This window comes from Papaver somniferum, chromosome 11, assembly GCF_003573695.1.
Source record: "Papaver somniferum cultivar HN1 chromosome 11, ASM357369v1, whole genome shotgun sequence".
Classification (NCBI taxonomy): domain Eukaryota; kingdom Viridiplantae; phylum Streptophyta; class Magnoliopsida; order Ranunculales; family Papaveraceae; genus Papaver; species Papaver somniferum.
In genome coordinates this window covers 2,482,265-2,510,223 of record NC_039368.1, presented here as the reverse complement: position 1 = coordinate 2,510,223, position 27,959 = coordinate 2,482,265, and the positions used below count along the sequence as shown (strand labels likewise).

At 33.3% G+C, this 27,959-nt stretch overlaps 1 protein-coding gene and 1 long non-coding RNA gene across 2 annotated transcripts; one reads left to right on the top strand and one right to left on the bottom strand.

Annotated features, from left to right (window-relative positions):
* Window positions 1–19,120: 19,120 nt before the first annotated feature.
* LOC113320224 lies at window positions 19,121–22,044 on the bottom strand. Its single transcript, XR_003345972.1, has 3 exons — window positions 21,875–22,044; window positions 20,024–20,668; window positions 19,121–19,424 (listed from the first exon to the last, which is right to left on the bottom strand). It is a non-coding gene; the product is annotated as an uncharacterized LOC113320224 (long non-coding RNA).
* Window positions 22,045–24,590: 2,546 nt separating this feature from the next.
* On the top strand, window positions 24,591–25,328 carry LOC113321222 (N-terminal acetyltransferase A complex catalytic subunit NAA10-like). The gene has a single exon (XM_026569100.1). The coding sequence runs from the start codon at window positions 24,636–24,638 to the stop codon at window positions 25,167–25,169; it is 534 nt and encodes a 177-aa protein (XP_026424885.1). The 5' UTR covers window positions 24,591–24,635; the 3' UTR covers window positions 25,170–25,328.
* Window positions 25,329–27,959: the final 2,631 nt, after the last annotated feature.

The following is a 27,959-nucleotide window of genomic DNA, read 5'->3' as shown; positions in this document are numbered from 1 at the left end:
TCTCCGGCTTCTGTGTTGGCTTCAAATAAATGCTAAAAAAAAATGTTAGGAAAGCTCCATACAGACTCTAACCGTTTCTGTACAAGATGACAAGAAAGGAGAAACAAAAAACCAAAAACAAAAATCGTTTCTCTGTAAGATGACAAGAGCCTTCCAGATGAAGTTGAGATAAATCGGTGGAGGCGGTCTGGATAAGAATTGACAATATTTGTTGCAGGATATCTTCTGCTGGATGATATCTCAAGGTCAAGGTAAAGAAAGTAGCTATTACTGGGTGTTCGAGTAGAAAAGCATGAAGGAGGGCCCAGTAATATAGGCCCAATCGAGGTATTCCAACTTACGGAAGAGCCATGTCTAGTCCCTAAGAATAAGATGGACCGAACAGGGGATGATCTATGTTTAGGTGAGCCTAAATAGTAATACGAAAATGACAACAGCCACAATAAACATAGAAGAAAAAAAATTTGATCGGTACACAACAAACATAGAATTAAGCACCACCAAAGGGTGAAAATGATACTGTTACCAAATGACAGAATTAGCCATCGGGCAACAATTTGTAGGATTTAGGCTTAGCTGCTAAAATCCGAGCTAAAAAGCTCTATCGAAAGTGTTCTAGCTTGCTTATTCCATTGTCTTCTTCTTGTTATGCTCATAAATAAACGATGATGCATTCCAGACCAGCTTGGAACTCCTTAGAGGGTGGTTGATAGGAGCGTACTACGAGATGGAGAGAAACAACATTTAAAATCTTATCCATCAATGAGTATTTTTATGATTAAGGATTAGGCGCCTGCCTTCAAGATATAGATGCTAGTGGGTGTAAGTTTGCAACCCCTACGTTTTGAGCTAGCTTTAATTAGTGATACAGACTGTATTTGATTTTTCATGTAGTTACGGTGTATAGACGTTTTGACTCACATTATTCTCGTTTGATCAGCACTAATTACTTTGGCAGGACTAGAAACAGAGGAAAACAGAATGTATGCAGCAGTTTGGCTTGAACAACTATAAAGTGAGACACAAAAACTGTGCAGTCAGAACCTGTTGGCTTGCTTTAGAGCTAGTAAGACACTTCGTAATTAAGTCACTGCAAGGAATATGTTGATACATTACCTTTTTCTACTTGGATATGTTTGTGGGTATGGAAAAAAAAAGGGGGGTTCGTTTTTTGGAATGTGGAATCAGTCGAGGTATTGGATATTACGCAAGTCCTTTGTTTCACCAAAAGTCAAATAAGATTATCAGTAACTTATCAATTTCCTAGTGTTGTTAGTTCTTTTTCTTTTGCTAGTTATTTTTAATTAAGGAAAAATCTATCTACCTATATATGCATTCATCTTCTCCCGATATCATCATCTAAATGGGTTCAATCTTGCTTGATATCAGACAAGCAACCATGAATGATATATACCAGGGATTCGAGCTTGCAATTTCCAATGCTTCCCAATGGAAGACCGGCGCGACTCCTGTTACTATGAAAAACGTATAGTTTTATGGCCACAACTTTCTTATGTCGCGGAAGACCAACGCACTGGTTGTATTTGGATATGTTGTTGCTAAGATGGGAGGAGAACATCATGGTTATATTTCATATCTAGCTGTTCTTCCTGCTCATTGTAGACAAGGATTTGCAAAGAAGTTGATAACTGCTTCTAATTTTTTTATAGGATAATTATCTTTATTGGGCCCATGTGAAAATCTGATTATATTTAAGATATTGTTAAATATCTCATCCATGGTTTATATAAGGAGTTAGTATCCTATTTATGCTCTTCCTTGATGGACGGTCGAGATCTAATGTCTAATACTAAAATACTAGAAACTTGGTCCTCTCTCTACCTATGAAAGGGAAACAATAACCATTACTATTGTATCCAAGAACATTACTCATTATAGATAAGGTCAAGAGAGAGAAACCATGACCTCCACAAAGGTATTACCGCTGCTCCAAAGCTGATTGATGTACGATGGATTTGCGATACAAGGTATTTCTCTTAAACTAGTCTTGCATATTTTATTGTGTGATTATCATGAAGTTCAACGATTTTTAATTAACGTTCTATAAAATTAAAACTTATAGCTGGCATCTAGAGCTAGTGTTTGGAACTCATGATCGTCCGTCGATAAAATGCAATAACGTGTTATTTTTTGTCTGCTGCTATGTTTTCAAATTTTACATCAAGTTATATACATTTCATCGTGACAATGTTTTCATGATTGATCAATCCTTAAAACTTAAATCAAAATTGAAAATACCGAGAAAATGTGCGCATTAATGCTTAGGATTTGCCTTGTCCCTAAATTTGGAAGGGAAAAGATATCATCACCTAGTGGACCTGTGGATTTAGGTTAGGCAATTTTTATTCATAATAAGTGTAGGCTAATAATGGTAATACGCTGGAAATTAAATTAAAATAAGGATTTAATTATTAATGGATATCAAAATCTTCCCACAGAACTATTAATGGTAATAAGTCAAAATGGTCATAAATGTCCGTTCCATAACTAACGAGGTGTCCTAAAACGTTTTGTTTCCATTCATGAACCAACCATTCGTCTTTTCATTTTTAATCTATATTTCGGTGGTGTGGTGTTAATGTGAACGCATGCCATATTTAGAAAGAATTAATTAAAGTTACGGGTGAAAATGCTTGGTTATTTAATTGACTATATATATTAATTACCGATTAAGTTTAAGATAATTGGGTTTAAAGGTCTAGTTACAGTAGCCTAATAATGTTCTAGGCCCATTAACTAATTAACTAAGACCGATTCAGTCCGACCAATTTTTATATTCATTCCGTTTTTATTTGTTTTTGCTCAATTGAATTAACCTTGGACTAGGTTATTATAAAAACGCATTATCAAAAGTGAATTAATTATTAATATGTTTCCGCTTTATTGAAAACTAATGTACATATAATCTGAGACGATTTCTTACCGAATTCATTATAAGATTTTAATTTGAACCATGTTTGACACTGTAAAGTTTGTGTGTACGTTATGATATGGTTTGTGTGCTTTTGCATTAGGGAATAGTTTCTCTTAGATTATTGTTTTTCTTTTTGGATTTTATGAGATTATACTTGAAATTATTATGGGACTCTATAGTTATCACCACAGTGATGCTAGGGTGTTATATCTCAATATAATCATAATGTTATTATAAGCATGAATTTGCAAACCGTAAAATGTAGGTTTTGCAGTTATCGATATCATGTGATAATGGCATTATTTTAGTGGATTGGCTATCACCACAGTGATGTCAAATCACTTTTGGCCGTGATCACAGTTTTTCTAATGCTTGTAATATTGTTTTTCTTAAATATATTAGAACAAAATTTATCCACAGGAAATTTAAGTTCATATATTTAAGAAAACATTGACTGATATGATTGTTGATCATACATTATGGATATGAACTGATTTGAATCTTGAGGGTGTCTTATGTCATTATGTTTCACTTTTCTCCCAATGTTGATGATAATTTCAATTGTACGTATAAAATTATTGTGCTTAGGATTCTTAGGTCATAATTCTTTAGCTATCACCACAGTGATACTAGAGTGTTTTATCTTAGCAATAATAATAATTTTATTGTAAGCACGAATACACCAAGCCGTAAAGGAAAGGTTTAGTAGTTATTATGACATTATTTTTGAGTTTTGTGGCTATCACCACAGTGATGTCAAATAATTTTTCAAGTCATAATTGTTATCATGTCAAGTGCTTATAATATTGTTTTTCTTAAATGCATTAGAATAACAATTACCCACAGGTAATTTGAGTTCACATGTTTAAGATAACATTGAAGTGTACAATATCTGATTATACATTATAGTAATTAAATAATCGGCACATAATTTTACGTTATTTCTTAAAAATGCATAAAAGAAAATTTACATAAATTAACTCATTATCGAGTTGAGTAACCTATTACGAATTTTTCTTATGTTGTCCAAAATTTATTGCATCCTCTATGAAATTGAGGTTTCATTTTTGATAAATTTCTCCATATTTATGGAATTGAAATTGATTTTCATTGACTATTTAACACCTTTCATATTAATTCATCATATATCCGTTATTTATCACGATATTTAAGCTTGTATGATATTTAAATGAGCGATGCATCAAAGAATTTTTCTTTAACGAAATTTCATCATTGAATTATATTTATAGACTTGCTTCATGCTCGATTTTGGTTTAAGAAAAAGTTTATTATGTTTGGATATTTTTCGGTTATAGGGTGTTGATATTTTTTCACAATTTATGTATGGCATGCTTTTGAATAAATGTTCGTGATTGATGTTTTAGGGTTACTCATTATTGTTTATAAGCGACTAAAGTATGATCAGATCAAGTGTGTCCATATCATTGAGTGAGACTGTGCAATATCACAAAAAAGTTAGTGTGATATTTGCAATTGTACATGTTTGCTGGATAGTTTAGTTATCACCACAGTGATGCTATTCTCTTATCTGGTAAGTGTTGTATATTTTGAGTCCTCTTAGTTTGATTTAATGATTAGAACAATGTTGCTCACAAGTAGTTTTTTCTTCACACGTTAAACAAGCATTAAGGTTATCTAAATGTTTCATATACATGTGAAATAATAGCCACCCACAGGTGACTACAATTCACATTATATTACGTTGAACATATTTAGAATTATTGGAGTTTTTTAATACATTTTAGAACGTGAATTACCCATGGGTGATTCTAGTTGTAGTATTTGACAGATATAATGTTGAATATGACAATGTAAAATATCCACAGATATTTTTCATGTCTTAATTTGTTCCTTGATAAGGTTTTACCCACAGGAGAATCCTATTGAAGGTATGAAACTATTTTAAGCTTAATTGTCGTTTATCTCTATTATAACTTTCAGTTTTTGTTTTTATTAATTGTTGATTACAATTATTTTGTAGAATTTTAATTAATGGTCCAATTTTTGGCAGATAAAATTGTTTATCACCTGATGTTGTTTTTCACGTTATTGTGTACATCTATAAATTGCATTATAAATCTCAATCCGTGGATGTTTTCTCGAACATTCATTATTGAAATTGAGAGGCAATTATAGAGAGAGTGAAAATCATAAAGTCTGACAAATGTGGTGAATATTGTGAAAGGTATGAGAAAACAGGATAATATCCTAAATCTTTCGCACAATATCTTCAAAAGTTTGGAATTATTGTTCAATACACAAGGCCAACTTATCCTTGGCATAATGGTGTATGACAAAAGGAAAAATCCTAATTTTATGAAAATAGTTAGAAACATAATGAGTTATGCATAATTTCCACACACCAGTAAATGTATATTCTTTCTACAACTGTGTGATTTAAATAGATTTCCTAATAAAGTAGTTTCACAGACACACTTTGGACTAGAAAGGTTGAAAACCTAGTTTAGATTACATCAAAGTTATAGTTGTTCAGTTGGAGGTGAGGTTTACATTTCCAAGAATGAAAATTGGATTTGAAAACTATTATTGTTTCATTGGTTTTCCTAAGTAATCCAAATGGTATTATTTAATGTTCTAACTGTAGTATGAGATTTGTCAAAACAGAAAATATAAATTCATTAGTGATGGCATAATCGGTGGGAGTTCGTGGATATATCTGTTCAGGAAGTCATGATAATGATCCTTTTTTTAAGATTTCTACAGATATTGTGAATCTTCTCATTTTCGGAATGTTAGGTAATGGAAGACCACAAATTGATTGATCCTATATTCCATAATAAAACTACCGCCAGTAAAGAAATTTTCTGATAACAACATTTACTAGCATTAAGAAGGTCTCAAAAGAGATTGAAAGAAAGTTGTTGATGTTGTTTCAGTGATTTTCTTATAAGAATTTATTTCATTTTGATGTGGAATGGCAAAGACTCGGTTTCTGGTTCACAAACTATTATGTGCATAATAATAATTTTGGTTAATGGATTGATGCTATGTGAGCTAAAATCAATGGTTGAACGTCAAGTCCGGGATATTACTTAGTTGCACGAATGACACAAAACAGTTGTGTGCAAGTGGGTCTTTTATCACTAGCATCACTGTAATAGCATAATTAAATGATATAAAGCCCGAAGTGCAGCCAAATATTTTATTGAAATGATGCATTTATTATAAATAAGTTTTTCTCTCGTGTGAAAGAAATACTTATTCAGAAATATCATAGTATTATTAGTATCTCAGTATGATTTAAGAGTTGCATTACTCAAATGTGAAAATAGCCGTTATTAATGATAAATTTTAGTCTACAATTTTTAGAAGTAAAAGTATGAAATTTAAGAAGCCTCCCATAATGGTATATGAAATTCACAAAACTATAAATGTTTCAAGTTTTGGATGAAATTATTACAGATTTATGCATATACCTCAAGAACAGTGGGAGAAATACATACTCTTGGTCATGTATGTTATGACATACTACCTACAAATAGTGATCTTGACTTTATGCATATCTCTATATTTTTTTGAAATAAAGGATATCAATGAAGCTTACCATGTGATAATACATATCATATGGATTACTAAAGCTCTCACATAAGGCGTATATCGAATACTCGAAGAATTTTAAGATAATAACATATTTAACAGATGTTATTTTATGTTGGATAGAGGATATTAATTTAATCTTCATTATGTCTTAATTCTGAAATGAAACTTATAACAAATTGTTGATATGTTAACTAAATTCCTAAAGAATCGAAAAACAAATTACGGGAAAGCTATCAAGAATTTTGAGACACTATCTTAACTTTTATGTCTTATAATTAGTTGGCAAACCCAACTAGATAATCCATTAATGCTAGTCCCACAATTGAGTTTGAATATTTATGACTGCAAGACTTAGAGACTTAAGGTTTGTCTCTACATTGCTGAAATTTATCGTCTTAGCTTCGCAGCATCAAAGCACGATATGATACAAAAGGAACAAAACACATGAACCTTGAGTATATATGCATGAATTAAGAAATTCAGAAGAAATATTTGTTCATGTATCACTTAAGCACAATTGCATTCGGAGATGAAATTAATGAACAATTACCTTTTAAGACCTCTTAAGAAAAGATTAAAATCTTAGGTCTGTGGGAGTAATTGATTACTGAATTCAGCTAATTTATGTGCTTATTTTTGAACACTTATTGAGCTCTTATTAATGTATTCTGAATATATTTTTGTATCCATGTTTAGTATACTTTTATGTGAATGAATGAATGTTTACGGAAATCGTCTTTCTTAAAGTCATCAATGGACCATTATGATACTCCTATTTAAGGCCTAGTTGAGTGAGGTACTCATGTTGTGGTACATTGAAGGTAACATGTTGATAACAGGACAATGTTCCACCACTATGACTCACATGAGTAGTTTTCTTGATCAAGGTATTACGTTAACCACTAATGTATTATGTTTAGCAATTACGCGCGCCTTTTGTTACCCGAAATTAACCATTAATAGACTATCACATAGACTAGTGGGAGAATGTAAGATTATTTTTATAGGATAATTATCTTTATTGGGTCCATGTGAGAATCTGGTTATATTTAGGATATTGTTAAATATCTAATCCATGGTTTATATAAGGAGTTAGTATCTTATTTATGCTCTTCCTTGATGGACGGTCGAGATCTAATGTCTAATACTAAAACTCTAGGAACTTGGTCCTCTCTCTACCTATGAAAGGGAAACAATAACCATTAATATTGTATCCAAGAAATTACTCATTACAGATAAGGTCAAGAGAGAGAAACCATGACCTCCACAAAGGTATTACCGCTACTCCAAAGATGATTAATGTACGATGGATTTGCGATACAAGGTATTTCTCTTAAACTAGTCTTGCATATTTTATTGTGTGATTATCATGAAGTTCAACGATTCTGAATTAACGTTCTATAAAATTAAAACTTATACTCAGAACGCTATGGTACGTGAAGATGGGTCTGAATACGTTTCTCTTTACGCTTGTACAAGTAGTCTTGCTGCAGTAAATCTTTTTACTGAGAATTTAGGATATAAAATTCAATAAATTGCATGCAGCTGAGTTTTGTGATAATGGGGAAGATGCTTATGTTATGGAGAAAAAACTTCAAGGAAAACAAGAAGATCATCTTGGGCATAGATTTACTTACGATTGTGGATGCTTCATGAGCGCAACATCCAAATCCAAGTTGTAAGGGATATTGGAGAAAGTGGAGACTGCAACTATGTTAGATCAGAAGATGATGACATAGTTAATTTCTAAGAGAATAATTACAACTAATCTTTGTTTTCAATTCGTATGTAAATTCTTTATGTCATCATATTAATAAAACTATGAAATTACTTAAGGGTCATTTGTTGGATTAATCTCTGTAGGGACTTTGTTAAAATCTGGGTATGTCACCTGAAAAATTGTTCTTCAAGGAAGGGATTATTGATCCAAATAGTCATAGGACAGGGCAACCAATCTGAGTCTGACTTTTGTGAGTCGGATGGTAAGGTGATATAACCGTGAATTGGGTTTTGGATTTTACTCAAACATGAAATATTGCCTTTGCAATCAAACATTTAAAGGCCTCAGTTTTAATTTACGGTGCTTCCTTAAATTTTATGTTTTTCATACTTCATATACTAGTTTGTCACCCGTGCTACTACGCACGGGTATGTTTTTCAATTATGAAATATTATTGGACTTTAATTTATTGAAAAAACAATGTTATAAAAGAAACTAATGATAATCCAATACGCTCATGACCTAATAACTAATAGAACAAAGTATAAAATGTTACAGGGCCTACGGCCGATGGATGTGCGGTTCATCTAGTTACTTAGAGTTTATGTTTATATGTATATAAAGGAAATTGTATTCATGTAACTCATTATCCTGATCAATATAAAACTCTCTTTGCCTCTTAACTTTCTCCCCTATTTTCCTATGCAACACGTTATCATGCCCGATGCCATGCTGCATAGCTAGACTGAATCGATTTTTTTAATGGATTATTGGACATCAATTATCGTCAAGCTAATGAAATCGCTGGAATCAAATGAGATAAGTTGGATCTTATTTTTTTAATCAAATAAGTTGGATCTATTTTTTTTTCCCGTGTTTTGATTTTGGCATATACATTTGGTACATTAAATCTATCGCGAAAATTGATTTAATCAGGAATTAGGGGTTATTTTGATTAATCGTTTGTAATCCGAATTTTTTTGATTATTATTTGATTATGATTAATCCTATGGTAAAATAAGAGAATATTTTTAAAAATGAGGAGTTTTTGTCATTTTGTAGGTCAGTAATAATCTTTATGGGAAAAGAGGAGAAAGATGGTATCGTCTGTGAAAAACGAAATGTTTTTGTAAACACTTTCCGTTCGCGGAGAATGAGAAATGTGTCGGCTGTGAAACGAAGAGTTTTCTGATTGGAGAGAAAGTGAAACTTCCGGTTCGATCCAGTTCATCCGGTTCGGTTCACCTAGTGGTCCGGTTCGATTCACTCAATTTGGTCCGGTTCGGTTCACTCAGTCCGGTCCGGTTTTGTTCATTCAGTCCGACCATATATGTCCTGTTCCAGCAGCCATCTGTCCCGTTTAATGTTGTCCTGTCCAGTTATGGTTTTTTCCGTGCAACTGCATTAGAACGATTTCGCTTGAACTTTGAAGGAGAAAGGTGGCGGACTATGTGGACGTTATTCTTATTCTTGGCAGAACACACATGTATATCCAGGGAAAGATCCACTCACCAGTAAATTATCATTTAATTATTTTGGAATGTGGCAACCATGTCTGTTCCAGTTTTGTCCGTGCGCGATCAAAACCGCTCTGATTTTGTCTATATACAGCGGGAACCAAAATTCGAGGTATGTAACTATAATGTGGGTTTTTACTTTAAGTAATTGCTAGGCCTATTTTTTTTTAGAACTTGCCTGTTTTTGTTTATTTGTTCTTAAATATAAGTCCATATTATATAAATAGTCAGTTTAAATAACGACTGTTGACCTCGCTCATTAAGAATTTTGGTTAATGTTATTTAGTTCTCTTGAAAATGATACTGGCTATAATTAAATGATGTATTTTGTTCAGTTGGTTGTACCAACTCTATTTCAATGTATTCATTTGAGGTTTAAAAGGACTAAAGCACCATTATTGTGTACTTGATATTTTTCTTCCACAATTTGAATGTTTCTTGAAATGTATCCACTTGCTCGACTATTAATATGTCAGTTGTTTCAAAATGTACGTTCAAATAAAATCACATGTATTCCAATTTTTATGGAAGAACTCACAAAAGATGATATGAGTCAGAAAATTTTCATTTCTGTACTTCATCCATAATATTAACGAACCGGTATATGTTGAAGTATGACAACAAGAGAATTAATTATTTTTAATAATATATTCAACCTAAAGTAAGTAGTTGACATGTGTAGTGAGATTCTCGTGGCCTATTGAGATAAGGAAATTTCTCAAATTAAACTAAATGTAGCAAAATTGAAAATGGAAAAAACCCCGAAGTGATAAGGGTTAGACGTACTCATATAAAGCATGTGAAAAGGGACCTATATATCATGAGACGAAAATGTATTTTTTTCCCAGTAGTAATGACACCAAAGTACCGGTATAAGCTGAATATGGGATGAAGCTAAGATGTAATTCTAGCTCCCATCATAAATGAAATAGTTGGAAACGCACCTGGTCATAGGTGTTGATATATACAATGTAATGTGTATCATAGTAGCAACCAATTTTCACATCCACTTTAATGGCAACAAGAACTTTGCCTGGCCAATTGGCTATTTAATTGAACTAGATCATATGTCTGCCCTTACAGTGAGAATGGATTTGATTGCATCTATAAATTATTTCTAATGATTGTGGAAGGAAGCATATTCTTAGAAAAATTAATGAATCAATCTAGTGAATTGTAAATCACTAGAACTTGAATTACTGAATCCTTATTAACCCCAACAATGAAATGATTGGGATTGATTCATAAAGACTTTGACATAACCATAAGGCACATTGGTTATGACACAATGTTCCGTTTTGAAAGTACTAACACGATCATCACTTCATTTGAGTGTATAAGAAAATGAACTAATAGAATGCGAAATTACGACATCTATCATAATCAGTGATTTCTAAAGTTACTAGATTTGCACTGCCTCTCCCCATTATGCTTTAGAGTAAGAAAGCACGTCACTCATCTTACAAATTCTCTCTTTAGTGAAACATAATTGAGACCATCCCGTTTTACTTAGATGCAAATGCTAAATAACTCATTCTCTAAAGAAATAAAGTGTTGTTAGTGAACATATATACACGCATAATGCGGACCATTCAAAGTGATTTATGGCTCTGGTGGATGATTCGACGAATTGAATCATTTGTTGTTCATAACAAACGATGCGTTTAATTTTTGTAGAATTCCTAGCATATATTACACAAAAAAAAGTGCAAACACTCACCACTCTTGTTAATGCTAGAGAATTTACATCAAAAGGACTTGATGAATATTGCATGTTTAATAGAATCAATATAGAACATCTTATACCCAATGGTCTAGCAGAGGCTACTATCAAAGGTTACAGATGGTGTCTAAGGAATAGGTTATGCGTACCAACCAACCTTTTATTGCCTAGGGGATATGCAATATTACGCGCATCTTTACTTAATTCGTTTTATAACCCAATATTAGTCAACCTTTTTTGCGTACCAGTTGGTAACTGAATTTAAGCCTGACATTTGTGTTATTACGCATTTTTGGTTGCACTATATATGTGCCATTACGAGTCCACATCGTACTATGATGGGTCAGGGTCACGAAAATGATTAAGTAATTTTGTTGGATATTTACTCTCAACAATTATCCGCATTTCAAAACCTTTGGCAGGAGATCTCTTACTGGTAGATTTGTAGTTATCACTTTAATGAGACAGTCTTCACGTCGTTAGGGGGAGATAAGAAATATTATTTTCTAAGGTAACGACATGAATTTTCAGGGTGTGTTCCCACTGTGTATCATATTGATTCTTGTACTCCATAAATGTAAATGTGAAGTGACAAAGAATAATCAATTTTCAGAATGTACACTGATGTCGCTAAAGTGACAAGATCACACATACCAGCTGCAAATATTCCTGCAAGGTTAGAAATCCTAGGTATGGGGTACACCATAGACTAAGGTGTTGCAATTACACTTGGTGGAATTGTAGTTGAGGTCGTGGCTCCATAAAGGAAGATGAAGAGACCACCAGGTTCGATCAATGCTCACCTAGAAAGGAAGTATATGAGTATGGCACAACCTAATTTGTATCATTAATGAAATCATGTCATTTTATTTTCTCGAACTATGTCCATGAATCAATAATGGAGGACGCTCCGAAGTTTTAAATGATTCTAGAGAACAACGAAATCCTGAGGGATTATGAGAATGCACATGAGTCAATGGAAGGATCATGCGTGCACAGTGATGATATAATCCATAAATAGTTGCTCGAGAAGTAGAGCATAATGAGATCGAACCATGCTTTATTTTGATTATTTTCAAATAAATAGCATATTTGGCCTACACAATCCAGGTAAAACTTAGTTCTTTGGCAAATATACGGGTATTTGGTGTGGTAGTGCTAACCAACCAACTGTAAATCCTATTGGACATACGTAAATAATTTGTCATAAAGCATAATGAGAAGAAAGTAGTCTTAAAGTACAAAGCCTCGCCTTGTGGCGCGAGGTTTCTCACAAAACCCTGGAATTGTTCTCTTGTAATGAACGTTATAGAGTTACGCTTCTTAGTTAGCTTGGTAATTTCAAAAGGACTTGAAATGCAGCATATGCATGTGGTTGTTACGTACCTCTGAAAGAACCAAGAGATAGAATATATTTACAAAAGTACTTGATAGACTTTTGTTGCCCAAATCGAATGACTCTAAACCACAGAGTGCGTTTACAGTTAGATAGAACGCTCACTTATAGATTTAAGCAATCAGGCGGATGTGGTATACCCGTCTAAGTGGATCTTTTATTTGGAGGGGTTAGACAAGTAAGTTATTTTTCCTTGCTTATTCATAAGAAAGTTCCTGATTTGGAATTGTAGCTATTTATCTTGATGCACAGACATGATGTGTACTCTTGATGTAATAAGAGACTTGTGGTATATTATTCCACCTGTTTGCATATGTCTAAATTTGTCAGGCAATTTAACAAAGACATGCATCCTGATAGCACTCCCATGATTAGTCGAGGTTCAAATGTAAGTAAGTAACCATTTCGTCCAAAGGAATATGACGAAGATGTGTTGGGAGATGAAGTTCCCATATATAAGTACAATAGACGCATTGTTGTACTTAGTATGATAATGTACTCGATTAAATTTTACATCCTTGGGGAACTTGTTGAATAGATATAGCTTCGCGCCAACGCAACGTCATTGGAATGGTATAGTGAATGTAATCATGTACTTAAAATTAACCATTGACATAAATTTGTTTTATCCCTACAAAGACATTAAAAGGAATGCTAATGAAAGTGCAATCCAAAAGTTGTTGATTATGAAGGAACAATAATCTTTTCTCCAACGAACGTAATCAGAGTGAGATATGGTAGATTATTTTCTAAGTCATTACAAAAATTCAGTTCGAAATATACATGACTAAAGTAACTGTCTGGAACAACTCTGAAAGTAATCAGGGGGAGATGCCGACATCAGGGAGAGGATCCAAGGATATGATGTCGACACATTTTACTTCGAAATTGAAGCTGTGTTGTACTGTTTTTCCCTTCGATCGAGAATAGTTTTTTCCAAAGGGTTTTGTTATTCGGAAAGGTTTTTAGCGAGACAACACTAAAAACATCAGTTATATTGAACGTTGAAGACATAAACATCGTGTTGATATTACTGAAAATATCTGAATTAAAGAAATGAAATGCGATAGTCTGTTAAGCAATGTAACTTCCAGAATCAACAACATGGTTTTATAAACGTTCAAGTCATCAAAGTAAAGTGTGATAAACTCCTTTTGACTGCATTAGACTAACGAAAATCGTCTGACATCAGGGGGAGCATATAATGGTGTGTTGAACTATTTTCCCTCACCGGGGTTACTTTTCCCCACAGGGTTTTGTTACTCGGTAAGGTTTTCAATGAGACAACAACAAACACCGGGAATGTAATTTCCCAGCTAAGGCTATTGTATTTACGACGAGGATTTTCTTCCTTAGGAGTTGTGAAGCAACTAGTCAACTTCAACAAAGAAAAGTGATCATCTGCAACAGATCACCTTTACTTGCATCTTCCATGTTGTACTCGTTTCCCTTTGTCAAGGTTTTGTCCCATTGGGTTTTTTCTAATCAAGGTTTTAATGAGGCAACGTATATGCATCTAACTATGTTCTAAGTTTGATTAATATTGTACTCTTTTCTGTAGTTCAGTTTTTGTCCCTATAGGTTCTCCTGACGAAGTTTTAACGAGACAATTAACTTAGATCATCGATCTTTGAAGATCGTATTGCATGTGATGAATTACATGTAAAATAAGAGACAACATGTGAAATACTACATGTGAAGAGTTGTACCAAGGTTTTATCCCACTGGGTTTTCCTTTTCAAAGTTTTATTAGTAAGGCAACTGATTTCGGCACAAGTCATCGAGGAGAGAACAACATTTGAAGAACTACATTAAAACCACTATGTATAAAGTTTTGTTATTGAACCGCACAAGGGGGAGTGTTACAGGTCCTACGGCTGATGGATGTGCGGTCCATCTAGTTACATAGAGTTTATGTTTATATGCATATAAAGGAAACTGTATTCATGTAACCCATTATCCTGATCAATAGAAACCTCTCTTTGCCTCTTAACTTTCTCCCCTATTTTCCGCTGCAACATAAAAAAAAATATACGGAACACAAAAATCAACTAAAACATCGTGGGCTTGCAGCACGACATTTTCAAATCTTCTAACAATTATTTTCCCCCAATGAAATGATAAGAAGTTATAAAGCTCAAGTTTTTTTTTTATAATTTTGATATTTCTTAAATTTCTGCTGCTCCTGCGTTGGTTACTTATATATTTTTCCCTCTGCTAGTCCATCCAATCATTATATACATTTGTTCACTTCTTCATGTCTTCTTTGAATATTTTATTTTTTTTTCCGCTCCACAACCTAAAAATATATTCACATTAATACTATCAAACATAGAACAAAATTGATTAAAATAATATGAAAAAATTATAATCAGATACAAAGTGGGAACAAAGTATAGAAATAATTATGAAAAATTATATGCATAGCTGGAATATCCTGTATTTCAGAAAATTAATTGAATAGTTGCCTCCTCTTTGGTACCGATAATGATGCATGTTAATTTGATTAGTAAAGTTCAATCTTAGATATCCGAGATAGGCTTATACTTAAACTTTAAAATCCAAACCACAAAGGCTGCCATGACTATTATATTTTAATTCTTAGGCTTTACCTTGTGCTTTTCATGGTAACTTTTTGAGATAACCTCTTTTACTTGTTTTCCATTAGTTAGTTACCTTCAAATAAATCACAAAGAGTAACCAATGGTCTAATTTTTGTGATGTAAAATCATGATGAACTGGAAGTGCTCTTTTGTGTCCAATGGTCTTGTTTCATGCGTCATGAGTACTCTGATTTTTGTAGAAAGTATTACTTTTCTTGACCGTAGTTAACTCATTCTTGTTGAAAATGAATTTTGTAAATATAGTATTTGTCAAACTACCGTATAAACTTTATTAATTAATAATTACTTAATAAATTTTCTAAACTATATTATTAGCCGATATCGAGATGGAGATAATGTGCCAAATTAACTCGTTAAATTATAAAACAATATATTTTTTATTACCTATGTAACCCATCTGGAATATATGTTTGTAATCCATTACATATATGTATATACATTGATGATTTATGAAGATTTTTGAAAAATTATTCAAGTGTCTTTTGTTTTTGTTAAAACTAATATCACAAAGTCTAATTTTTCTTATCATCGATAGAATATATGGTGTTGTTTTCTCATACCTCAGCAAGAATTTTTTAATGTGGTTTCCACTTTAACAACATCGTTTCGTGAAGGGGGATCCTTTGAAGAACTTTCATCATCTTCTTTTGATTTTTTGTCAGTTCCTAAAACGCTCTCGATTATTTCTTCATCAGTCAATTATTGCGTAACTTCATTTTCTTCGGATCTCAGAAGATCTTGACATTCATTAAATTGCGAAACCCGACTTATGGATCAAATTTTGCAAGTCCTGAGTGATTCACCACCCTGTCTAAGTATTAATGAGGTCGCGGTGTTTTACGTGACTATCCTTTGTTACTTACCTATTTTATTTTAATAAAAGTGTTCGCAACAAAAACTACCCAAAATTGGTAGGAGGAATATGAATACGAAATATAAATGAAAAATTAAAATATATCGAATTTATAGAGTAAAAACTTCATAAAGAATTTAATTTTGGAGCCAAACATATGTTTTCATAAGAGCCTCTCCAATGGAATGCGTGTGAAGGAAAAAGTCCTAATCCGAGTAGGATCCACAAAAATATTTATAAAAAAACATCTCCAGCCCATTGATGTGAATATGATGTGACAAAAAAAAAATTAGACATCTCTAGATGAACCTTTAGTTTTAGACAATCACTTAGAGGATTCCTTTCCATCTTAATCACACTTTTAATAAAAGTCATCGAAAAATAAAAATGGAAAGGATTTTAATCAACTATATGCCTACAAATAAGTAAAAAAAGAATAGAAAACTTTATGAGTTGGAGATAAAACTTTATTTTTCCTAATATTTAGGATTTTTTCCTCAAAGAATATCTTAGAAGTGATGCCAAATATAAAATATTCACATTCACCATTGGAAAAGTTCTAAAATTAATGAAAGATATATTTATTTTCTTAATTATACAAATTTCTTTAATATTTTCCCGTTAAAAATGAATATTTGAATCAATAATTCTTTTTAGCCACTTTTAAAACCACGGTCAAACCCACCAGTGATGTGGCACTGACTCCCGTTCTTCTCTCGCAGCCAAACTGTGTTTTCATTTTCTCCCTTCTGATGTCTTCAATTGTATAAAATTTATGGAGTTTGAATATCAAATTAGCCACCAGGCAGAAATGTGAAATTATAGATCACATCTATGATTAAATTGGTACGGTAATGTGTCGTTTTAACAATGATCTATCAAGGATCTAGCCACTTCTAGTCATGAGTCATAACTCAAAATATTCACGTTAACCTAGATTAATCAGTGGATGAACAAACACCGAATATCAGAGAAAAAAAATTCATGTAGTTATGTTTCCATGGCTAGCAGCTGCTCATCTAATACCATTTTCATCTCTTTATTTCCTTAGCAAAACATGGTATTCGAATCTCATTTGCTTCAACCCTAATCTCGGGGAAAAATCCCAAATATCCCACAGTATTTATCTTCACTTATAAATTTAGTCTCAATAGTCAATCCATAATCCCACAAAATTTATCTTCACTTATAACCTTCAATCCCACTAAACTATCGTGATCCTCAAATCTTACAAAAGTCGGCAAATAAATCTTCAAACGACATGACAAATGAAAAAAATACAGTATCGGGGAAAAAGATATTTGATGGAGTTACCAAATCTTACAAACACGTCAGAAGAATTAAAGATGAGAAATGTCGATCCACGTCATCGCCACATCAGCAGTGGATTTGACAGTGGGATTGACCGGTGGGCCGAGTAGAATCACTGTATTTGAATTATGAAAAATTTAAGAGTATATTAGAGAGTTTATTGAAAGAATATGACTCTAAACAGAAGCTGGACACAATTTTGAAACTGACAAAAATTAAATAGAAGACAATCTCTTTGAAACGGTTATAGTATATAAATTACTGATCAATTTTTGTGGTCTCAACACCATAAATTTATAGAATTCCTATCATATCGTGTTTTTTTTTTCTATTTCTTTCGCTTGCAAAAGGTAATTGAACTATTGTTTTCATTTATGACCTATTCATGGGGGGCCAAGGTTTGAAATTAATTTCCCAAATTTACAAATAATACTAATTCGAAACGGATTAATGAAACATCCATGTCATTTTTTAATATGGTTGTATCCCTACGATAACTAAACAATTTTGTCTTTTCTTCCTCTAGATCACTGAAATTTAATTAAACCCGTGAAATTTGATATACAATGCTCAGTATATCTGTACCTGTAGTAAACCATAATTTAAAAGAGAGTGTTTTATTTGGGCGCAATGGAAAGTTTAGGATCAAATGGCAAGATAACATCAACGCTAAGTGATCAATGGCCACCCAACGCAATGCATATATAGCAGCTTAAATAGCGGCTCATGCACCCAATCTATGCATGCATACCATATATATTGATGCATATCTTATATTGGAAAATAAAAAGAGTGATATCGCACCATTATATATATCTTATTGAAGAAAAAGGAATGCAAGAGCTTTCTTTAACACGGCTCATGCACCCAATCCATGCTCTTGCAATATATCATATATATTATATTGCTAACATAATCTATTGAAATTAATATGAATTCAGGTGCACCAGTTAACTGAATTCATGAGCTACATTATAGAACATCCCCGATGATCGACATGTAAAATTATTCTGCAATAACACATTTAACAAAAAATAAACAGAAGACTTAACAAAAGGTTAACATAGGCTAATCTAACTTATAAAGTAAAGCGCATAAGGAATTGTTAAGACGAAAATGTTTGGTGTACCGAAAAGGTACATCGTGATGTGCATCGTGATTTCGGTGTGAGAGAAAAAAAGGTGGTGGACCCCATTTTTTACTCCACCCCTTACAAATTTTCCCCAGGACTGCCCTAATAGCCTTTGGATTTCTTCACGGTGCACATGGCGGTACACACCTTAGGTGTATGTATCATCTTTGTTATTAAAAAGAAAAAGTGGCAGTCTATCTTCCAAAATTTAACTCTAAGTGTCCCAAGTACTGAACCTGATTCTAAGATTTAACTTGTTCTCCAGTGCCCCAAATCATTCTCACATGGGCCGTGATAAAATCTAAAGAACCAAGAAACTACAGAAAGAATAGTTGCCAAAATAAATTCTCCAAGAAATAAGCACTCAAGATTGCAAACCTAAAACAATACTTCCGACAACAAAAAATCTGATCTCATAATAGAAAAGATTTCTAACTTTAACACAAGTTTGGTTCTTCGTAGATAACATTCTAAATAAAATTTTCGGGTACATCATTCTTCGTTTCTCAAGCAGTATATCAGAATCCGTTCTTTCTTGGCTCGTTGTCGTTGATACTGCAACGTAATTTCCCATGAGAGAAAATTGACTTTGGAAGATAGACTGTCACTTTTTTCATTATAACCGAATTCTCTGCAAAATAAAAGTTAGATATGACAATGTTTGATGTAGTGAAACTCTTTGAATGTACCAACTTTGAGATATAAAGCATATGGTTTTTATGTATTATGAAAGTTATGTTGATCCAAACGTAAAGGACCGAATTATGATCTAGCCAAATGTACAAACGCACAACACAAATCCGACATAAAGATATTTATATATGTAAATCTCTTCGTGCACCGCTAAGGGAAAGGAGAGGCATTCGAGTTTTTGCTGCATCCAGATGCATTGGGTGGAGTAGTTTTTGCTCAAGATCCTGAGCGCGCTGGAGTCCAATGTACAGATCAAACAATGTCTTAAATGTCTTAAGAACTGAACCCAAAACTAGTCATGCATGTCCATATATTACATATTACACAGTTGTTATAGGTCCGATATGAGAATTTTAATTACTAATTTTAGTAAACATAGAAACAAAATCTCTAAAAAATGAGTACTATAAAACGAACAACCAAACATTTCAGAAGTCGTAAATAAATTGAAATAGCATAATAGGCTACGGAGCAGGACTAACAAAATCTAAAACTTAAAAAACCCAAATGATTATAAATAAAATTTTAAATACTTACGCGCTCTGGATGGACGTGTTTCCAAATTCTTTCGTTAAACTTCACCATCAAGTTTCCGCCTTGCGAATTTTTTTTGCTGATTAATTAAACCAGCAAGTCAACAATAAAAATGAAGTAGGATAGTCAGAGGATTAAAATCATAACAAAGAAATATATAAACAAAACAAAAAAATCCATATGAAAAGAAAATGAAGAAAAATTTATTTCCTCATCCATGTATCGAGTGTCTTCAATCTTCAAATCCTCTTTTCGCACAAGAAAAAGAGAAGCAATAGGATTAAAATCAAACCCAAAAAAAAACCCTAAATTGAAAATAAAAAAAGAAAAATTAATTTTATCGGGTCACCCATGAAGACGATAAAATGTATCACCAACACCCGTAACTAAATGCTTCACAAAAGAAAGACATCTGCAATAAATAAAATCAATGAAATATCTAAAGAAAACGGAAAAAGATTATTTCACTACACCTCTTATAAGTATTTTTCGTTGCCATAAAGCTCCAGAATCGCAGTAGTTATCAGCATCAACTGTTACGCTCTCAAGGAACATGCAACGACAAAACCCTAAGCCGCAAGAAAAAGGAAGGGAAAAAACGGCAAAGAAGCAACGTGCAAAGAACAAAATCTCGCCTTCCCTTGAAAGCTTTAAATAGAGAGAGTCGCCGACATTAAAATCTCCAAAAAATAAAAAAACAAACAGACTTCATCTAAGAAAGAAGTGGGGTAAATGCTTATACCAAGACCGACTTCATTTTGTACATTTTTTTTTTCTTTTAAAATTAATAAAATTCATCCAAAGGATTTACATAAGATAAGAAGTTTGTTAGGAGTCTAGCCACAAGCCGGGTTCCAACCCATTTCTGTACTACCACACTTGATTTATGAAAAACAAACTCTCTCGTAGGCACATTAACATCATGGCTAGCTATGTAATTGCGAAGACGTTTAATGAAAAAATTATCTTAAAATTTGCGATCTATATAAACTTGTATAGTCACCATATTTATGGATATCTCCATATTTACCAGTAGTAATAATAATATTTTTACTCCAAAATAAACAAACCGAGCATCATTACACATTAAGGAGTCTAAATTTGTGCATCCTTCTAAAACCGGGAGGCACATTACGGCTCATTCCATTCGCCAAAAAAAACTCAACTAGTTTCCGGTTTTTCTAGAATCTTTATTTTTTATTTTATAGTATTGAAGTTTCGGTATGTACATTTTTATTTATTTTTATCTCTTTCATCTTTTTCTTCGCTGCAATAAACACATTCGGATCCAAAACTTAAATGATAGAGATTAGAGAAGACATCAATCTCTTTAAGTTTATAAAGAGATTTTTTACTTACAGTTGTAGTTGTTAGCTTTACCCATTGAAATTGTTTTCGGCTTTTTTTAACAGTGGTGTGGGATTGATTTTTTTTGGTTTGTAGTTGGATTCATGAAGATTGTTTCAATCTTAAACAGTTCTTACCATTACAATAGGCTTCAGGGGTTGTTTAGTGGCTTCTAAGATTAACACCCAATTTTAGGGAATGGAAAGCGTTTGCGGTAGAGTTACATGTTTAATTGGGGATATGGATGGGTTTGTTTTCCTATCAGAAGAACAGACAAAAACTGGTCAATGCATCAGCTCAATAGTGTTGAACTATCCAGAGATTTATCTTTCATAATGATCTTGAAAGAACAGCAATAAACACCCAAATGACAAAAGACATGTTCTAGGCGGAAGAACTTCTCATATTCAATTTTCAGCTAGAGAATAAGTAATCATCTCTACTGGATTAAACTCAATTCGATCCAAAATCAAAACAATAACCCAAAATTCTTATTTGAAATCTAACCTTTAATCCAGCGGCTCCACCTCCATAACCTTCAAATAAGTATACAGACATGATCCCATCATTAACCAATCGTAGATTAGAAGATAAGATCCTTTTGTATGGGACTGAGGAGAAGAACTCTTAACATCATTTAGGGCTTTATTATTTTTACAGGGAAAAGAAATTTTTTGATTTTAATGAGTTTGAGATTTCAATCAAGTTTTGGGGGAGACGATAGAAACGAAGACATAAAGAGTCGTGCAATGATTTATTTTCTTTTTCCTGTAATTTCCAAAAATATAAAAAATGCGAAAAAAGAAAAGTAAAATTGGAAGTGGTTTTTATTGATTCTTTCAACAAATGGAATAAGCGGCAACGTGCACCCCGGTTTTACATGGTGCACAAATTTGGACTCCACATTAAGAATGAAAAAAGATACTTTTTTTATTATGGAGTGAATAATATTTACACTTTTCACTAATGTTTTTGGTTCTTCCCAAAATTTTGCTTTTACTTAATACTTTGTTGTAATACTTCCACGATTCACCGTTAACAATTTTGTACTTTTGGCCATTGGACAGGATTATTATATATCTATTTTTTGCGGAAGAGGAAGAACGTTCTCATCAAAGGTAAACATCTGCACTTTATGTACCGATCTTTCTTTAACAATGGTTGGTTAATTTTACTCGAATTGTGATACTCGGTTTGGAACTGTAAATGTAAATTGTAATTATAATTAGTTTAACTTCCAGTAGTCAGAATTGTAATCAAGTTAAGTTTATGATTATAAAAAATGTAATGGATACTGGACATTGGAATATTTTTTATTATTACTTTTCTGATTGATTTAATTTTATGATTAAATTGTGATGAATGGTTTCATGTCTATTGTTGAATCGTGATTTTACCTAATTTATTTAACTGTGCATTTTAATTTTTATATGTAATTGAAATTTTTAGACGATTTTCTTTATTCGTTTTGGAAATTTTAGAGATTTTATTATATTTTGTTGGTTTAGGTAATATGTTTTCATGAATGTGATTGGTTGAAAAATATATTGTGGGGCACAAAGATTTTACTCGAATTCTATTGGTCATGAATGTGATTCGTTGAAAAATACACTGTGGGGCACAAGGAATTTACTCGAATTCTAGTGGTCAAAATTTTAAATAGTGGGGCCAGAATCAACCACAAGTTCCGATTAACCACAATGCTCGAAAAAACTCTATTTTTATATAAAGAATAGCATGCCGGCCATAAACTAACACCATCAATCCTTAGTCTGCAGAAAAACTTCTCGAGTCTTTTTTTTTTCACTAACGTCCCATCTTGGTCAGTAATTATAGCTCATCGAGAAATTCCTTCTAAGCAGTCGATGTAAGATGTAGGTCAGTTTCGAACAAAACTCCTTTAAGTGGGTCAACACTAAACAAGGTTTTCACTAAAACTCTGGATTTGGTCACACGGGTCTTTCATATCATAAGAAATAAGAAAACTAGTTTGAGGAAACTCTTAGCTGTTTCAGGCTAATTGGCGATTTGATAGGGATTGTTCTCTATTTCTAATTTTCCGTAATGGGTAAGGATTGAAGTTTATTATAAAAAGGTGAGTCCCTCTTCTCTCTTCATCAGGTTTGATAGAGAAGAGAAGACTCAATTCTCAAAGCTAATTGTTGATTCTCATACAGTTACAGTTGCACTGAGCCGGTCTTGAAGGTGTGCGGGGTGTGCGACCGCACAGGGCCAGCTCTATGGAGGGCTTTTTTTCTACCTTAACCCAACTGTTTATTTCCACACACAAAAAAAGAGTTCTACTATGTCTTTGAAGAGATTCCCACTCCTGAACTAAACTAATCTAAGTAGTGTTGGTTAATGCATCATCCACCGAGCTAGTCTCTTCTTTTTTATTCCAGACGTGTTTTTTATTTATGGTATTATTATTACCTCCCAAGACCTTAGGTACAATACCCGCGGCGATATCATTTGAGTTTTTCTTGTGCATTCTTATTCCTGCAGGTGTATCAATAAATAAAAGATTTCAATAGAAAATATATATTTTTTTAAAAATACGCGTTAATAAACCAGTTAAGTGTAAAAAAAAATCTAGCGAATTCGTCTATAAAAAACAATGACGCACTTTTTTACAATTGTTATAAAATATTCGACACTATAAAAGGCCCTACGAAAAAAATCGCACAGGGCCCTTTTAGACACATGACCGCTCTGCAGTTGCAGATTGGATAAGTGGATGTTTCAGTTGCAGATTTGCTCCTGGTACGTGTTCAAACTCAAACCCTTATGTTTAATCATGAACTTAATCTTGGCAAGATCTGTGTGTTTGTTTTGGTCAGATTGATATATTATAGACAGAATTTTCCTACAGTCAAGCCATGTTTCTAATCACCAAATGAAGGATCGAGTCTCATTCGTAGGCTGCACCTTTTGTCCCCCAAAAGCATTCTTCAATTCAATTGTCGCCGTCCACAAGGACCACAGGTCCACAACTATATATATGCTATAATAAAAGTAATAACTTCTTCGCTTGTTCCTATGGGGTGAAGACTGAAGATATACTAGGACTGCAAGCATTCTGGACCATTTCTCAGACACTTTGACAAAGTAAGACGCGTTTTCCTTGCCTCTTCTCGAGCTACGTAATCAACATGTAGGTTACATTGGTAGGGTCGTTTTTGACAAGGTCTTTCTTTAAGGAAATGTAACATAGTTGGTTTCACAATGCAGCTACTTTTGTTTTATTCTGAATCTCTTCGATCCAATCATGGCTGATATCAGGCAAGCAACAATATTTGATATACCAGCAATTCAAGCTTGTGACTTGCTTTGTTTTCCAGAGGAAGAGCCTTGGGATTGTTATCTTTACGAAGAATATATAGTTTTTTGGCCACGACTTGTTTATGTTGCAGAAGACCATGGTACTGGTTGTATTGTTGGATTTGTTTTTGCTGAAATGGAAGGAGAAGGTACTGAAACTCATGGTTATATTGCAAATTTAGGTGTTCTTCCTACTCACCGTAAATCAGGGATTGCTAAGAAATTGATGGATGCTGCTCAGAACGCGTTAGTACAAGAATATGGGTCTGAATATGTTTCTCTTCATGTTCGTAAAAGTAATCAAGCTGCAATTAATCTTTATTCTGAAAAATTAGGATATAATTATGAGAGTGCAGCTAATTTTTATGAAAACGGGGAAGATGCTTATGTTATGCAGAAACAACTACAAGAAAAACAAACAGATATCCTGGGCACACACAGTACTGATGGCGGTGACCCGCATAAAATCTTCTGTTGTTGACTTGTTATGGCAAGCATAAATCCAAAAAATCATAAAGCCCCCCTTACATGTATTGTAGTGTCCTTCCGGCCGGAAATTCATTTACTTCTTGTACAAAACCTTCTCTTGTACCTTCTTCCTGAAATCTGTGTGTATATCACCTGAAAAATGTAATTGTAGTTGAACATCAAATGTATTTGAGTTAAAAGCAAACAAAGTTTAAGATTTTTTAACCACGAGGAAAAAACTAACAATGTTATCTAATAAATTGCCTTTTGGGAATAACTGCATTCAAAATATTTTAGCTAACAAGATTTTTGTGGGAGTTAACGAGGGTAACTTAGCAGTATATGTATTTTCGGATAGCCAACCATCGACCTCAAAAATCAAAATGAAAACAAGTTGAGAAAGAAAAGGGACTTCTGAAGATAGTGCACACATAGGAGCTTACCTGAAAGCATTTCAAATGCTACGTTTATTGTCAGTTCACTAACAAGAATCGAGTGACACAACGATTAGGGATTTGACTGCGCACATGCAATTACGCAAGTGGGTTCATGATCTAGACGTTCATATCTAGTTATACCACGAGCAGCTGGTTTGAGTTTGAGGGCTAAGAGCATCCACAGTGGGCGATCAAACCCATTTATTTGGTCGAGGAACGAGACACAGTGGTACGGACTAAAGACTAAAATCTGGACCAAAACCCAAATTTCAGACTATATTTGGTCTGGGACCAAGACCAAAACCAAATTTGGTCGAGCGGAGATTAAAAGTTCGTCCGGAGTGGGGCGTAAGTATAAAATGCGCCTGACGAAAGTTTTTGAATTAAAAAAAAAAAAAAAATGAGGCGGACATTATATGTCCGCTCTTTGAATTTTTTTTTTTTATTAAAATAGAGAAAATGGGGCGGACATACTAGAGTCCGCCCCTTGAAAAGTTGTTTTCAAAAATTTTTTGAAAAGAATTGGGCGGACATACTTAGTTCGTCCCATGAAAAAAAATTTTATAAAAAAAAGAGGGACGAACATATAGTGTTCGCCTGATGAAAGTTATGTGGGACGGATATTTGAGATACGCTCGATCAAATTTTAGTCGGGTACCGTTGCTTGTTGCCACGGACTAAACCTAAAATTTGATCTTTTTTTTTGGTATTTGGTCTTTGGTTTTGATCGCACCATTGCAGTTGCCCTAAGGGGTCCTAAAATGCAAAACTCTCAGGGAATAATCTAGCACGGGAATCTTTACAGCTAAATGCTTACCCTCATATGGGCTATGGCAGTAGCTATGAAGTTAAGCAAACCGGCCTAGGTACTTATAGCCCTTGGTATCAGCTCCAAGGAACTCATCGTAAATGATCATATATAATCTCTGTAGACATGATGCAACTCCCGCAAACATTATAATTTCATGTTTGTTGGATTATGATATCTTCTGCTAAATTATGCAGATTTTCATCTTGTTTGAGAGCTGCCAATTTTGACCATCTTTCAAAGGTCTAAGACGAAAGTGGAGAGGGGGAAGTGATTTAAGAGTTCGAAGGCATGATTTGGTCACATCAGAATAAGATGATGATGACAATGATTTCTCGCCACTATCCCCTCCTTCCCTGTTGATGTGTTGTGTTTCTTTCCTTAGGAATTTCTATGTAATATTCGAATTCGCAATCAACGGAGATTCAAGGGGAAAGAAAGGTAACTAGTAGCTACTACTTAGGGTTTGAGTAAAGTGTTGAGGGGCCCATTGGAGATATAGCAACTTAAAAAGGAGCCCTAGTCTAAGCCCAAATCCTAAGGTAGAGTAGGCAAATTCCCCTCGGCACCCAAATTCCTGGTTAGTACTCGTTACTCATCCCGGTGACGGAACCAGGGTGGCAAGTTGGTGCTCCAACTGCCCTAAAAAATTCTGAATGAGCTAAAATTTAGGCTTTGAAAAGTAATACTTAAGGGGTAGGGGATAGCCCTCCTAGGAACTAAATACTTAGCCCACCATACTATCTTAGCGCACCTTAATTTTTAATATAAGAATTACCTATAAATCCTATTATAGTGTTCTTAGTCAGTGGCAGGTCCACCCACAAAACCCAGTAACCGGAGGTCCATAATTAAAAGAAAAGAGAAAAGTGAAATGGACCCAATTTTTTAAGCCCAGGTCCTGCACACGTGTGTAACCTATTACGTGCATTTTAAGAATTCCCAAAATAGCCTTCACTATATATAACAGAAATAATAGTCAGCTTTCCTCAATTTTATTTTTCTTCTCAACTGAATCATGAAAATTCAATCGATTTGATGTTTTCACTTTGTTTTTGCGGTTTTGGTAGTTTGATCTCATGATGCGTCTCTTGTTTTTCACGTGCTGCTGATTTTTAGATAATGAATCAACAATACATACTTGGATACTGAAATATACTGCTCTAATTTTGTTGTTTTTTATAGTTTTAGAGATTTTTCTTGTTTGATCTAGAAGTACATATGTTGAATACTCAAATAAAAGTGTTTCGGTTCCATTTTTTCATAGATTCGTTACTTGTTTTTCACATGCAGCTGAAATATAGATTATGAATCAGCAGTACATATATGGTGTACTGAAAAATTATGCTTTAATTTTGTTATTTTTGTAGTTTTGGATATTTTTCTTCTTCAACCTAGAGTATATATATGGAATACTGAAAAAAAAAGTATTTCGATTCTGTTTTTTATAGATTCATTACTCGGTTTTCACGTGCAGCTGATTTTAGTTTCATTTTGGTTGTTTTTGATATGTTTTTGAGTTGCTTTTGTGTATCAATCACCGGTACGTATATGATAT

Coding starts and splice junctions, on each gene's coding strand:
- LOC113321222 (XM_026569100.1), top strand. CDS start 24,636: ATGGCTGATATCAGGCAAGCAACAATATTTGATATACCAGCAATTCAA.